Genomic DNA, 12,416 nt, shown 5'->3' with positions numbered 1-12,416 from the left:
AAGGAATTATTTTCAACCATAAAACTTTTCAAACAGAACACATCACAAACCTTTAAATAATTATGTAACGTTACACACATTTCACACTCGCTGCTTCACATTTCACAGAGTCCGAGCTTTTAAACTATTAAATAACTTTTCTTCTGAATGCTTTTCATCACAATTCACAGTATTTGACTTCAAAATAATAAAATACATATTTCTTAAAGAATCAGCACTTACCAAGTAGAAGTGTTGACGAGAATGAAAAGAAACGAAAAGGAAAAAATAAACAGTAAATATTAAAGTCTAATACATTCGTTAGGTCTCCTCTCAGTTTTGTCAGTTGTTGGGTCTCAAAATGTCAAGTATTACTGTTAATTTCTCACAGTATTAAACTAATATCAAGCTAACTTGTTAATAAGCGCTGGATTATTAAGCCGTATAGTTACGTGAGCTCGCGCTCTCTAGTTTAAATTCAACCGCATTCTGTCGGCCTGTGCACGCATTCAACAGGGGCGGAGCTACCCTCGGCCTTTCAGGTTAAAAGTCTCTCAGAAGATTGCAGAGCAATCGTTCTTTAAATTTCTATTTCTAAAAATATTCCTAAATGTTTCTGTAAAAATAATAAGATAAATTAATTAATCACTTATGTAAGATAGATTATTGACCTGGGTTACATTACCTTAAATTACAGTTTTTCTCTGTCGCTTTGGTTCATTACTCACAACACTATTTACATTTGCACAACAGTTCATGCATTTCTCAAAACAGTCATTTGTGCCATCATAGTAGCATTTTCTCATTCCTTCCAACTAATTGCAAATGCTTTTGAGCATGCATAAAAAACTATAGCAGGCTGTTAATAGCTGTGAATATTTATAAGAACTGGTGTAATTTAAATAAATTTAAATGTGGTACTGTATTTTCACTGGGACCTTCTCAAAAGATGTATCAAGATTTCAATTTTGAGGATTAATGTATACAGTTTGTTCAGACAGGAAATAGTTATCAGGATGTGCATCACTGGTAGAGACGTGATTAACCTAAGACCTGAATCTTAAAACAAGGATGAGAAGACTTAAAGAGTACAGGCTCAAATACAATCACAGAGTGGTACCTTTTTTCACTTTTTGAACATTTTAGGTACTAATATGTGCACTTTAGGTACTAACATGTACTTTTAAGGTGCCAATGTAGACCCTTTTGGTGGAAAAGGTGGTGCCCCAGTGACAGCTTTCTCACCTTTATTCTGAGAGTGATCTCATCCTAAGCAGGTCATTTTCCTGTACACCAGCCATACTTAAAAAGAGGTAAGTTAATTATTAATGGAATTATTTAATCGCAAAATATCAGACAAGTTTCTGTGTCTGCGCTTATAGATTTATATTATTCATTTTATTCTATCAAGCTTTTTATACATAAAACGTCTGAACAGTGTCTAACTGAACGTCTAAACAGTGTCTTTTTATCTGTGGTTTGAGGTTATGAGTCTGATGTGCCAACCTTCTGCAGAAGGTAATGGGCTAATGTGAGTCATTTCAAAATAGAGCGGTGGTAGATTGTGTTTCACCTTTACTTTCCATGTGGTTTGTCTGACCCACTCACCTGTGTAATACACATTTCAAAAACGCACAATGGGATTTTTTCAGAGATATAGAGTGACTGTAAGAAAGTGTTAAATAAAATACAGTTGTTCTTGACTGCTTTGATGCAGCCGTCAACTGAAACTCCACATTTTCAACAGTTAACACACAGGCCTAAACAGCAGCACTCATGGTCAAAATTACACATTTTGCTTGCAAAACGCACATACCATATCAAAATATATATATGTATGTATATGTATATATGTATATATGTATATATATATGTGTGTGTGTGTGTGTGTGTGTGTGTGTGTGTGTGTGTGTGTGTGTGTGTGTGTGTGTATATATGAGCTCTTTCAATTAATCATTACACAATAGACAAAATACAGAACTCAGTGTGAATCAGTGCACCATTGCTTGCATTGTAGCCTATTGCCTATGCTAGTTGTTGTCTTTCTATTTGGGCTGTCAAATTAGCCTTTTTGCAAAGAATTGGATCCAGAATGAGAAATGGTTTGATTAAATTTATATTGAATTCATTACACTTTTCAAAATGTGGCTGAAAACTGCACTGTAAACCCTAATGCTGTAACTAATTAATTGAATTGAGTTCTATTAACTTAAATCATTAAAATTCGTTTATCTTAATTAACCTTGATGAGTATTTAGAACTTTTTCTTATTTTTGAGTTTGAAAAAATTTAATCTTTCAAGTAAGGTGAACAATTCTGCTGGGTTTAATTTATACAAAATGTCTCTTTAAAGTTTCATTAACTCAAAATCTGTCAGCCCAATGATTTTGCGTCTGACGTCATCCAGGTTCACGTACGTGCTCATGCTTCATTCGTTTTTTTCAAGATGGCGGATCGGCCTCGCTTCACACTACAGTAAGTAAAATATTTACAAATCCAGGAAATATTAAATGTATGTTTTAATTAATATAATCACAGTAACAGTTCAATGTAATGTAGAGTTAATCAGGGTGCGTTTACATGTCGTACATTACAGAAAACATGTTTAGCCTCACTTGTTGCTAACTAACGTTAACATTACTGTTTAAAAAGTTAGAATCAGTGCAACGTTAGCGTTAGTTGTAATGTGTTAACTCTGAATTTTAACAGAGTGTGATAAAGAAAAAAATATTTAAAATCGGCAGATTACATTTTTCAAAAAAATTTAAATCTTGGCGCGAGTATGCCTTTTCTCAGCCTGTGCTGAAGTTGTCATGGAGACGCGCGCTCTCACAACCGCATGTCATGGCGCTGCGCTGAACTCCATCCAGTCTGTGAATGTGGTATTATCTTCGCGATCTGTAGGCACTTCGGAAACGAAAGGCGCAAGAAACGTGACGTTAATCATAACTCAAATGATCTCCGCCTAAACACTAAACGGTATTTTCTGATGACGCGCAAAAACGTAGTCTCAAAACTTAATGTCACACGCAGCTTGTTGCTTGCTGATCCATGTATGAGGATAGCCTGACGGAGAACATTTAAGCTGCGCTCCTCACCTGAGCAGGTACAGAGCAGAGCTTCATTTTACACTACCACATTGAGGTAAAGTTGGTTTTATATTCATACATTCATTTAGTAACAACTTGTGACTCGCTCCATAAATTGTTTACCATGGTACTTTGTCTATTTGTTCTGAAATTACATGCAAGTATGACATGAAAACAACATTACACTAAATGCACTATATTTTTTTGACTGGACAATGTTGTACTTTGAAAGTCATTGGCTGCTAATATGATTTCACCATTAAGAATATGCAAAAATTACCTTTCTGAAATTATATTATTAAGGAGAAAGTCTGAATGTGTAAATATAAAACTAACTTTACCTCAATCACCAGCACTGATCAACACTTTATATTTCCTCGCGCTTAAGATGACATCTTTGCATATCAATGATTACCTGATTAATGCGATCAGTTAAATGAGTTTAAATGTCATTTAGGTCAAATGTATTTTAATGGTATGATAAAAGTTTTTTTTTTTTCAGTCTATTTTTTTAAATGTTTACTCTGGAGAAAATATAAACAGCCTAAAAAACAAAGTATGCATATCTATAACACATTAATACAAAATTATGTTATTAAATAAAATAATAACAAAACAAAATATTCAAGACGTGCTAAACAAGACATAGTTTTCTGATGTGCAAATTTTGTAGCTTAAAATATATTTATATCTTAAAAATATAAATATTTTAGTCTATATATATTTACATCATTAGACAATAAGGTAAGTTTTGTTATTTCTAGCTTTTAAAATCAGGCCTTAAATTTCTTTGTCGTCATATTCAGTTTTAGAAATTTCAAAACTGTTTAAATTAAATCTGTGTTCATCGAATCAAAGCAACTAATATGATAATCAGCTCTATTGCTAACCGTTTTTGAGGTTAACGTTAGACATCATGCAATTGTACTACTTCCACTCTCAGCTAAATGACACTGTGACTTTTTGTACATACAGAATTGTAGGTCGGGTGTTGCTGACTACAGATAGGTTCTTAAATGGAGGCATGTGAAAGGTGGGTAAAATATTTATTTTGTACTACTATGCCTGGCATATCCAGATAAAATAAATATTACAGTGTATTTATCAATGATACTTTTGCAGCAAGGAAAGTGAAACTTCAGCTAGACCTTGAGTTCAGTTTACAACATGAAGATCCTGCTTTCAACATCTGATCAACACCTGATTTTCATCTGAGGTAAAAAATAGATAAGTAAATGAAACATAATAATAATATTAATACATTTTTTCTAGAATTGTATATTTTGTGGTGTGGGTTTGTTTTATGAAATTCTCTCTTGTTTCTTTTTGCTGTTTGCAGAGTACCAACATGTTACAAATGAGAATTTTCCCCACAAATTCTTTGCAAAACTGGACCACCACCTATTTCATTTGATGACAATTTTAAGGCAAACAGCATCCAAAACTGGCAAGACAGCAGATACCCTGGCTAATCTTTTAAAGGTTTATGATGAGCAGGTATGTTTGGGGTCACGTGTTAAAGTATACATTAAAATATAATTTGAATTATTATTATTTTTTTAATTTTTAAAAAATTGATTCTTGATTTCCAGGAACTGAATGATGTCAGTTCATGACGGACTACTGTTATCAGAGGTCTTTTGGTCTTGCTGCGTGAGCGTGACTTAAGATTCTTTAGGAACACCATGGTAAGACTTCATTCATTCTTTTCACAATTAGGCATGTTTAATGAAAAGATGAAAGTTTTGAAAACTTTTACTTAATAACATATTTGTAATCAAGAATAGTTGATGAATCATATAATATTGGCTCAGTCATTTTGATACTGTCCTTACATTAATATCCTTGAATTATATTTTTAGATTGATAATCCTGCTGACTGAAGATGCTTTATTGGCCCTGCATTCACTGAGGGTCTCTGTTGTCCTGAAGAATGAATTGGACACCACCCACAGCACACTTCCAGACCTTTCTTGTCTTGTATGGATTAATGTATGGTCTTCACATAATATATAGTAAAGGACTTTGAACTTGTGCAAAAAGTTTTGCTTGGCATGGATGATGGAAAATAAAAAGTCTCGTAGCATGGAAACCTTAAAGAATGAGTTGATGTAGAGCTTTTTTTTTTTTTAACTTAATAAAGACTGTCTCTGGGGTAGTAACTTCAAAACATTTATTTACCTTTAATTGGTAAGTATGCATTTTATTATATATAGGGATAGTTTGTCCAAATGTAAAATTCTGTCATTTACTAACTCTTCACTTGTCCCAAACCTGCTTGAATTTCTTGCTTCTGTTAAACACAAAAGTTAAGTAAAGCTGACAACCTGTAACCACTGACTTTCTAATAGGAAAACAAATACTGTGGAAATCGGTGGTTACAGGTCTCAGCTTTTTTTTTTTTTTTCAACAGAAGAAAGAAACTCAAACAGGTTTGGAATAAGTAAATGACAGAATCATAGTTCAACCAAGACTGAATATATATATATATATATATATATATATATATATATATATATATATATATATATTGTAACGAGCGCACACATGCCACGTCGCCCTGGTCGCTAATTCAACCCAGCTGGACCATCATCAACACAGGATCGTTCACAGCTGGATGTCATCAAGTGGAGAGGCATATAAACCAAGCCCACGCAAGGAGAAGATGAGCTTCATTCACCCAATGACTCCATGCGCTAACGCTTGTCTCTGTCTCTCCACAGCAGACTCCAGCTCGTGACAATCCCACATCCGACTACTCACTGTCCTTCACTTACTTCCCGGAGCACCAGAGCACCTCACCTTGAAGAAGAGCACCGTTTACACCCCATTCACGTTGTAAATAAAGCACCCTCTGGGGACTTGTCTGTAAACTTATCCAACTGTGTCGCTGTTTTCCCTCTGCTTCGCTACAATATATATATATATATATATATATATAATCTGCTCTCCGTTAAACAGAAATTGGGGGAAAAATAAATGGGGGCGAATAATTCTGACTTCAACGATATATATATATATATATATATATATATATATATATATATATATATATATATATATATATATACAGTTTCTGTGTAGTTTACACTAAACGAGTCACTTCACAGAATGTGCACTTATTATTTTTTTTAACGAATGCCTTAAGAGTAAGTTTTACACTTATTAATGTATTATTAAATTTTATCAAACTTATAGTTGTTTTTTCTTGAGGCTCTTATGTCTGATATCATATTTACACTGTGGGTAATTTTTATTAATTTCAGAATAGTGTTCATTTTCAATCTCTTTATGTCTAATAGTTTTTATCGTTTTAAGACATTTGTAATTGCATAGGAGACAAATTTGAAAGTACTGTTGGACATTTTTTCTTTAAAAATAAATGTCTTAAATGGTATTGTCTGTGTGTTTTAAATTACAGATTTATTTTGACAGATTTATGGGGTTTAAAGATTAAAATAATGGCTAATTTTATTTGTGAAACTGACGATGGAGAAGTTAATTTTAAAAAATGCTATCAAAATGTATGAGCTGGGTGACAAAGTATGTAAAGGTGAGATAAATAATTAAAAATAAGTTAATTGCTATTAAAATGTATGAGCTGGGTGATTTAAGTATTTAAAGTTGAAAGAAATTAAAGCAATTAAGTTAATTGGTATTAAAATGTATGAGCTGGGTGACTAAGTATTTAAAGTTTGGAAAAATTAAAACAATTAAGTTAATTGCAATTAAAACGTATAAGCTGAGTAACTTGGGTATTTTAAGTTAGGTGAAGTGTCTTGCATGAGTACAACAAACTCAAAACTTAATGTGTCTGTTTACTTAAAATAGATAATTTCATAACTTAAAAAATTTGACGTAACTGATTACCTCAAATTTTTTGAGTTTTGTCAACTTATTCGGGATTACAGTGTGTAATTTGTAACTGTAATTTGTAATGTAACTGTAAAGTAATAAAATACTGTAAATATTAGAGAAAACACATGTAAACCAATATACAGTCAAATCAGAAGTATAGGACATAGCCACGATTGACCTCCTCCATCCATGCTGGCACAGAACAACACAGACCTTCCAACATTTTTAATGTTTGCAAACTGATTGAAGATGTGTGTGAAGGAGTGTCAAACCGGTGCTTCAGTGAATTCATACTGATCTTGGTAGTTTCTAATGGTTAGGAATAGATGGTTTCTGTTTGGTTGACAGCTAAAACAATGGAGTTTGGACTGCTTGAATGACATCCGTGTTAACCGTGAAAAATGGTGGGGAAAATGTGTCAATCCAATAAGAAGGGGTTTAAACATTTGCAAGACCGGTCTTCTGCTCTGCTGGGATAGGGATGATGAAAATGAAGTGTAACAAACAAGCAAACAAGAAAAACTGTGATAAATATGATAATTAGATATTGATTAGGCCTAAATATTTTCATAATGTTTCTTGAGGTAGTTGCTAGTTAACTGCAAAGCTGTTGAAGTAGTTTATGCATAGCATTCAATGAATCTACTACAAAATGCAGTGACGCTTGCTTCACTGTTGCTGCCCCTAATCATTTTAATGCCACCCACTAACCACCCCTTAAATTAATTCCTAGATCCGCCTCTGTGTGGTATAAGCGTGGTAATATTCTTGCAACTCCTCCCCTATAACTATAAATCACTTCAAAAACTACATTCAGCTACTGGCACAGACTTTTAAGAGACCAGAGCACAGTAAAGAAAATCACAATCAGAAGAATGGATCGCAGTCAGAATCCACCTGAGAAGTCCGTGATGTTGCAGCATCAGCCTCCACCTGCATACCAGGACAATACTGCTGCATATCCTCCATACTATCCTGGACAGTCGGTCCTGCAGGGCGCCTACGCTCAAGGGCCACATCCAGGACAAGCGGTGGTCTCTGTACAGCCTACAGTTTTTGTGACCGCTGCTCCACTGGTCAATCCACTGCCAGATTACCTGGGTTACTCCATCTTCACCATGCTTTGCTGCTGTTTACCTCTGGGCATTGCAGCACTGATATTTTCCATCTCTGTAAGTATTAGTTTATGTGCTTTAAATTGATTTTTTATCTATTTTATTTAAGATCATTAACAATCTCATATTTTATTTCACATGCACAGTACGATATGCAATGAAATGCTTATAAATCTGCCCGTAATATAAATATAATCATATAACATTATATTATTATATATATTATCAATAAGAATCTAATTTATGGAGAAGAATATATAAAAACAAAAGACTATTTTAGAAATAGAAAAAAATTGTTATTATAAAACTCAGAATATAAATTAATTACACCTTTTGATATGAAGAATATAGCTCATGAAAATATAAAATATTGAAAAATATATAAATATATAATAAAACATACAACTGCACTGAAGTGTTATAGAACATGACTACAAAAAGAAGAGTTAAAATGTCTTTCCATTTCATCACCTTTGAATTATAAGTTAGTATTAAATGACAACTCATTTTACGTTATGGGAGTTTTTTTTAAAAGTTGTTTACATTAAGACTTTTTATTAAAAAAGCAAAAGTTACACACATACAGTTTGCTCTGGAATGCAAAAACTTTGAAGCTCAATATCTTAAAATTATTCAGAACACAGATAGAACCTTATAATTCCAAGATGACGATTTATTGTTTATCAGTATAAAATATTAAAAATCTAATAGGGGAAGTAGTCAAAAATGGTCACATGCAAAAATGAATATTTATTTGTACTGTGTGAGTCTTAATAAACTATTTTGTATATATTGAATGTCTGAGGTGTACAGCATGTTCTTTAATAGACAAAATTGAAATTTCATCATTCTGCATTGTAGTTTGGAGAATAATAAAAATTCATTATACTACAACTACTGTAATAAACAGTTGAAGTCTGAATTATTAGCCCGCTTATTTTTTTCCCCAATTTCTGTTTAAAGGAGAGAATATTTTTTTCAACACATTTCTAAACATAATAGTTTTAATAACTCATTTCTAAAAACTGATTTATTTTATCAGTTCACCAAATTTAGTACTTAAGTAGACTATACTTAAATTGTTCAGTTCACCAAACTTAGTAGTTGAGTAGACTATAATGAAATTGCTCAGTTCACCAAACTTATTACCTGGGTATACTTAAATTGTTCAGTTCATCAAACTTAGTACTTAAGTAGACTATACCTAAATTGTTCAGTTCACCAAACTTAGTAGTTAAGCAGACAAAACTTAAATTGCTCAGTTCATCAAATTTAGTAAATAAGAATACTATACTTAAATTGTTCAGTTCACCAAACTTAGTACTTAAGTAGACTATAATTAAATTGCTCAGTTCATCAAATTTAGTAAATAAGAATACTATACTTAAATGGCTTGGTTCATCAAATTTAGTAAATAAGAATACTATACCTAAATTGTTCAGATCACCAAACTTAGTACTTAAGTAGACTACAATTAAATTGCTCTGTTCATCAAACTTAGTACTTAAGTAGATTATTCTTAAATTGTTTAGTTCATCAAATTTAGTAAATAAGTAGACTATACTTAAGTTCTTCAGTTCACCAAACTTAGTACATAAGTAGACTATACTTAAATTGTTCAGTTCATCAAATTTAGTAAATAAGTAGACTACTTAAACTAAAACTTAGTACTAGGTTTGGTGAACTGAACAATTCAAGTATAGTCTACAAAATTAGCAAGTTAATAAACTTAAATATGCAAGTTTTGGGAGACTCCATTACTTGAATTATATAATTGAATTAAGGCAACGAGTTTACTCAATTAATTTGGTTCAGTCAACTTATTGTGGTTTTCAGTGTAGTGTTTGTTTTCTGATTTGAAATCTCCTCAATCTGCCTTTGGCGCAAAGACATTCAGAAGGAGAACAAAAGTGGTTAACAGTAAGTTTCACAATTGTTTTTACAGACTCGAAACGCCAACCAAAATGGACAGCGGGAATTGGCAGAGAAGAACTCTGAAAAAGCACGCACCCTGAATCACGTTGCAGTTGGTCTTGGCATCGTTTGTTTAGTATTGGTTATTACCATTCAAGTTGTTATGTTCAAAAATGCATATAACTATAACTATAAATATCGTAACTATAATTAACCAGAAGCTGCTGTCATGGCTGGGTTTGATTCTCTTCATTTAAATGTTAATTGTCTACAGTCACCCAGTGAAAACAAATGCTTTAGGGCTGGACATTTAGAGCAATAATAGCTTTGCCTGGTCAATCACAAATAAAAAAAAATGTTATTTTAATAATTCTGTACTGCATTTCACCCCAATATGCTCTCTGTTTTGTTTAGACCTTTTGCTTTTGTGCACATGTCTTATTTTTAACTTACATTTTTGTCATGCGTGTATTTCCATTAAAACTCTCAGTAAATGCATAAATATACATTTGATTGTATTTGGCTACCTACGGTTTTTGTCAAATGTTACCAATAAAGCAGTTTGTGTTACACAAATATCATCAGATAGTTTTATTTATTTTTACTCCAGAATTACTGAAAACTACAGTGACTATACGAACAGCAGTATGTTAGGGTGTGATTTCTAACAAAATAAATGCTGTTCACAGTTGAGGACTGCACATATAGAACATTGTAATATGTTATTACAAAGCTGTAAAGTAACAGAGTCTCTTTACTTGAATAAGTGTTCATGTAAAATAAACAGGGGAATTCTTTTTTGGATATTTGATGCCTCATATACACTAGCTATAAAAAATTATGGTAACACTTTACAAAAATTATACATGAATAATGATGTATTAATATGTAAACTAAACATTACTTCATTATGACTTAACGATGAGATATAACGTGAGCTAATCATGGACTAGTCTTAACTACAACATAATTTACAAGAGTTCAAGTGTGAATAGGGGTTACCTTAATTACTTATTAGTACATATTGTTAATTAAAGTGTTAATTAACATTTAAGTGTGTAAATGTAACCAACATGAACTCATGAGCTGTTAATGTATAATTATGCCATGACTTTACTTGGAAAACTGGAAACTGTGCGTGTTGATTTTGACAAAACACTTTTCTATTGTTACTCTGTGTAAACACACTAGACAGATGTGCATAAGACATTCATGAGTAGGTGGGTTAATGATGATGTGCCCCTCAAAGTTAAATTAATCATGAACTAATATGGTAACTAATGCATTAATTAACAAACAATCATGTACTAACAAGAAATTAAGGTATCTGTTATTCACACATGAACTCACGTGACTCATGTTGTTAAAGTTAGTTCATGATTAGCGCACATCTTTATTTAGTAAAGTTTAGTTTGCATATTACCACATCGTTATTCATGTCACTCTAAAAAATAACTCAAGAGGTCTGTTACCACATAGTTGAATACATTGTTGTAACTTTAAATAATTAAATTGCTCATTAGATTAAAACATTCAAGTTGTGAGAAGAATTTTTTTAAGTTTTCACAATAGGAAAATATTGATAATTACATCAACTAAAAAAATACAGCTAACTTAAAGATAGATATGTCTGTCAACTGTTTTGAAACAAAATTTAACTTGTAGCAACCCAAAGAAATAGGGTTGAAAACTCAATTTTTCCATACAAATGGAGTTCTGACTTTCAAAGCTCCTCCCTGAACAAGCAAGAAGCAAGGTAGAAAGTTTGGCACATTTTAAGGTGAGATATCTGAATTTTATTTAATATCCAAAACAGCTTTCTTGTGATGTTAGCAGTGATTTTTGACTGAAAGTTTTTTTTTCTTGCTTTATAAGAATACACAAGAATTTGAGGAGGACCTTTAAAAGTAATGACAATTTCCATCAATGGTGATCAGTCTACTTTGGAATTGAACCACAAGATGGAAACCATCATGGTTGAGGAAATGATAATACTAAATACAATAGATATATCAATGTGCTGTGCTCTTCTGATGGGCATAATATATGCTCTGAATCAAAGCTACCTTAAGGAATTTAAAAATACTTGTGAAGTTTCTCAAATGGGATAGACTGAAGCCCAGTGCAGATGTAATGTGTTTTAAGAACATTATTTTCTAAAGTCTCGACTGATTTCAGAGTAGATTTTGCTCTTTATGTTGCACTTTATGTTCTTTTGTATCTTTAAGTCCACACACTGATGTTTTTTGTTATTTTTCGTACTGTTTATAAGGGATAGTGCACATTTTTGTTTTGTAAAATACTGAAAAACTGTGGTTTTAAAAAAAATACTGGAAAACAAAAATGCTGTTGTTAAATATATTTCTACTAAATGAACAGTACATTTGAAAACATACAAACAAAGTAACAATTTCAGCTTCTTAATTTATTAGAGGTTCTAAACGTGAAAACTTAAGCATGT

The 12,416-nt window shown here is 32.1% G+C and overlaps 1 protein-coding gene and 2 long non-coding RNA genes across 7 annotated transcripts in view; 2 read left to right on the top strand and 1 right to left on the bottom strand.

The window, feature by feature from the left end:
* LOC141378317 (uncharacterized) overlaps window positions 1–453 on the bottom strand; it is a 59,670-nt gene extending 59,217 nt beyond the window's left edge. For both annotated transcript variants that reach the window (XR_012392522.1, XR_012392521.1), the window contains exon 1: window positions 223–453. This is a non-coding gene — a long non-coding RNA (uncharacterized lncRNA). The remainder of the gene's footprint in view (window positions 1–222) is intronic.
* A 1,956-nt stretch (window positions 454–2,409) lies between these two features.
* On the top strand, window positions 2,410–5,945 carry LOC137487975 (uncharacterized). 4 transcript variants are annotated; one of them, XR_011006833.2, is made up of 8 exons: window positions 2,410–2,454; window positions 3,013–3,085; window positions 4,044–4,101; window positions 4,191–4,284; window positions 4,408–4,565; window positions 4,661–4,756; window positions 4,931–5,048; window positions 5,792–5,945. It is a non-coding gene; the product is annotated as an uncharacterized lncRNA (long non-coding RNA). The 4 variants fall into 4 exon arrangements; XR_012392520.1 differs by having other exon boundaries at window positions 4,931–5,060; XR_011006831.2 differs by lacking the exon at window positions 3,013–3,085.
* Window positions 5,946–7,752: 1,807 nt separating this feature from the next.
* On the top strand, window positions 7,753–10,528 carry si:ch73-343g19.4. The gene is made up of 2 exons (NM_001386409.1): window positions 7,753–8,098; window positions 9,987–10,528. The coding sequence occupies exons 1-2, from the start codon at window positions 7,802–7,804 to the stop codon at window positions 10,167–10,169; spliced, it is 480 nt and encodes a 159-aa protein (NP_001373338.1). The 5' UTR covers window positions 7,753–7,801; the 3' UTR covers window positions 10,170–10,528.
* Window positions 10,529–12,416: the final 1,888 nt, after the last annotated feature.

Source organism: Danio rerio, chromosome 16 (genome assembly GCF_049306965.1).
Source record: "Danio rerio strain Tuebingen ecotype United States chromosome 16, GRCz12tu, whole genome shotgun sequence".
In the NCBI taxonomy this organism is placed as follows: domain Eukaryota; kingdom Metazoa; phylum Chordata; class Actinopteri; order Cypriniformes; family Danionidae; genus Danio; species Danio rerio.
This window is presented reverse-complemented; position numbering and strand designations above follow the sequence as displayed.

Coding starts and splice junctions, on each gene's coding strand:
- si:ch73-343g19.4 (NM_001386409.1), top strand. CDS start 7,802: ATGGATCGCAGTCAGAATCCACCTGAGAAGTCCGTGATGTTGCAGCAT. Junction 8,099..9,986: donor CACTGATATTTTCCATCTCT/GTAAGTATTAGT, acceptor TTGTTTTTACAG/ACTCGAAACGCCAACCAAAA.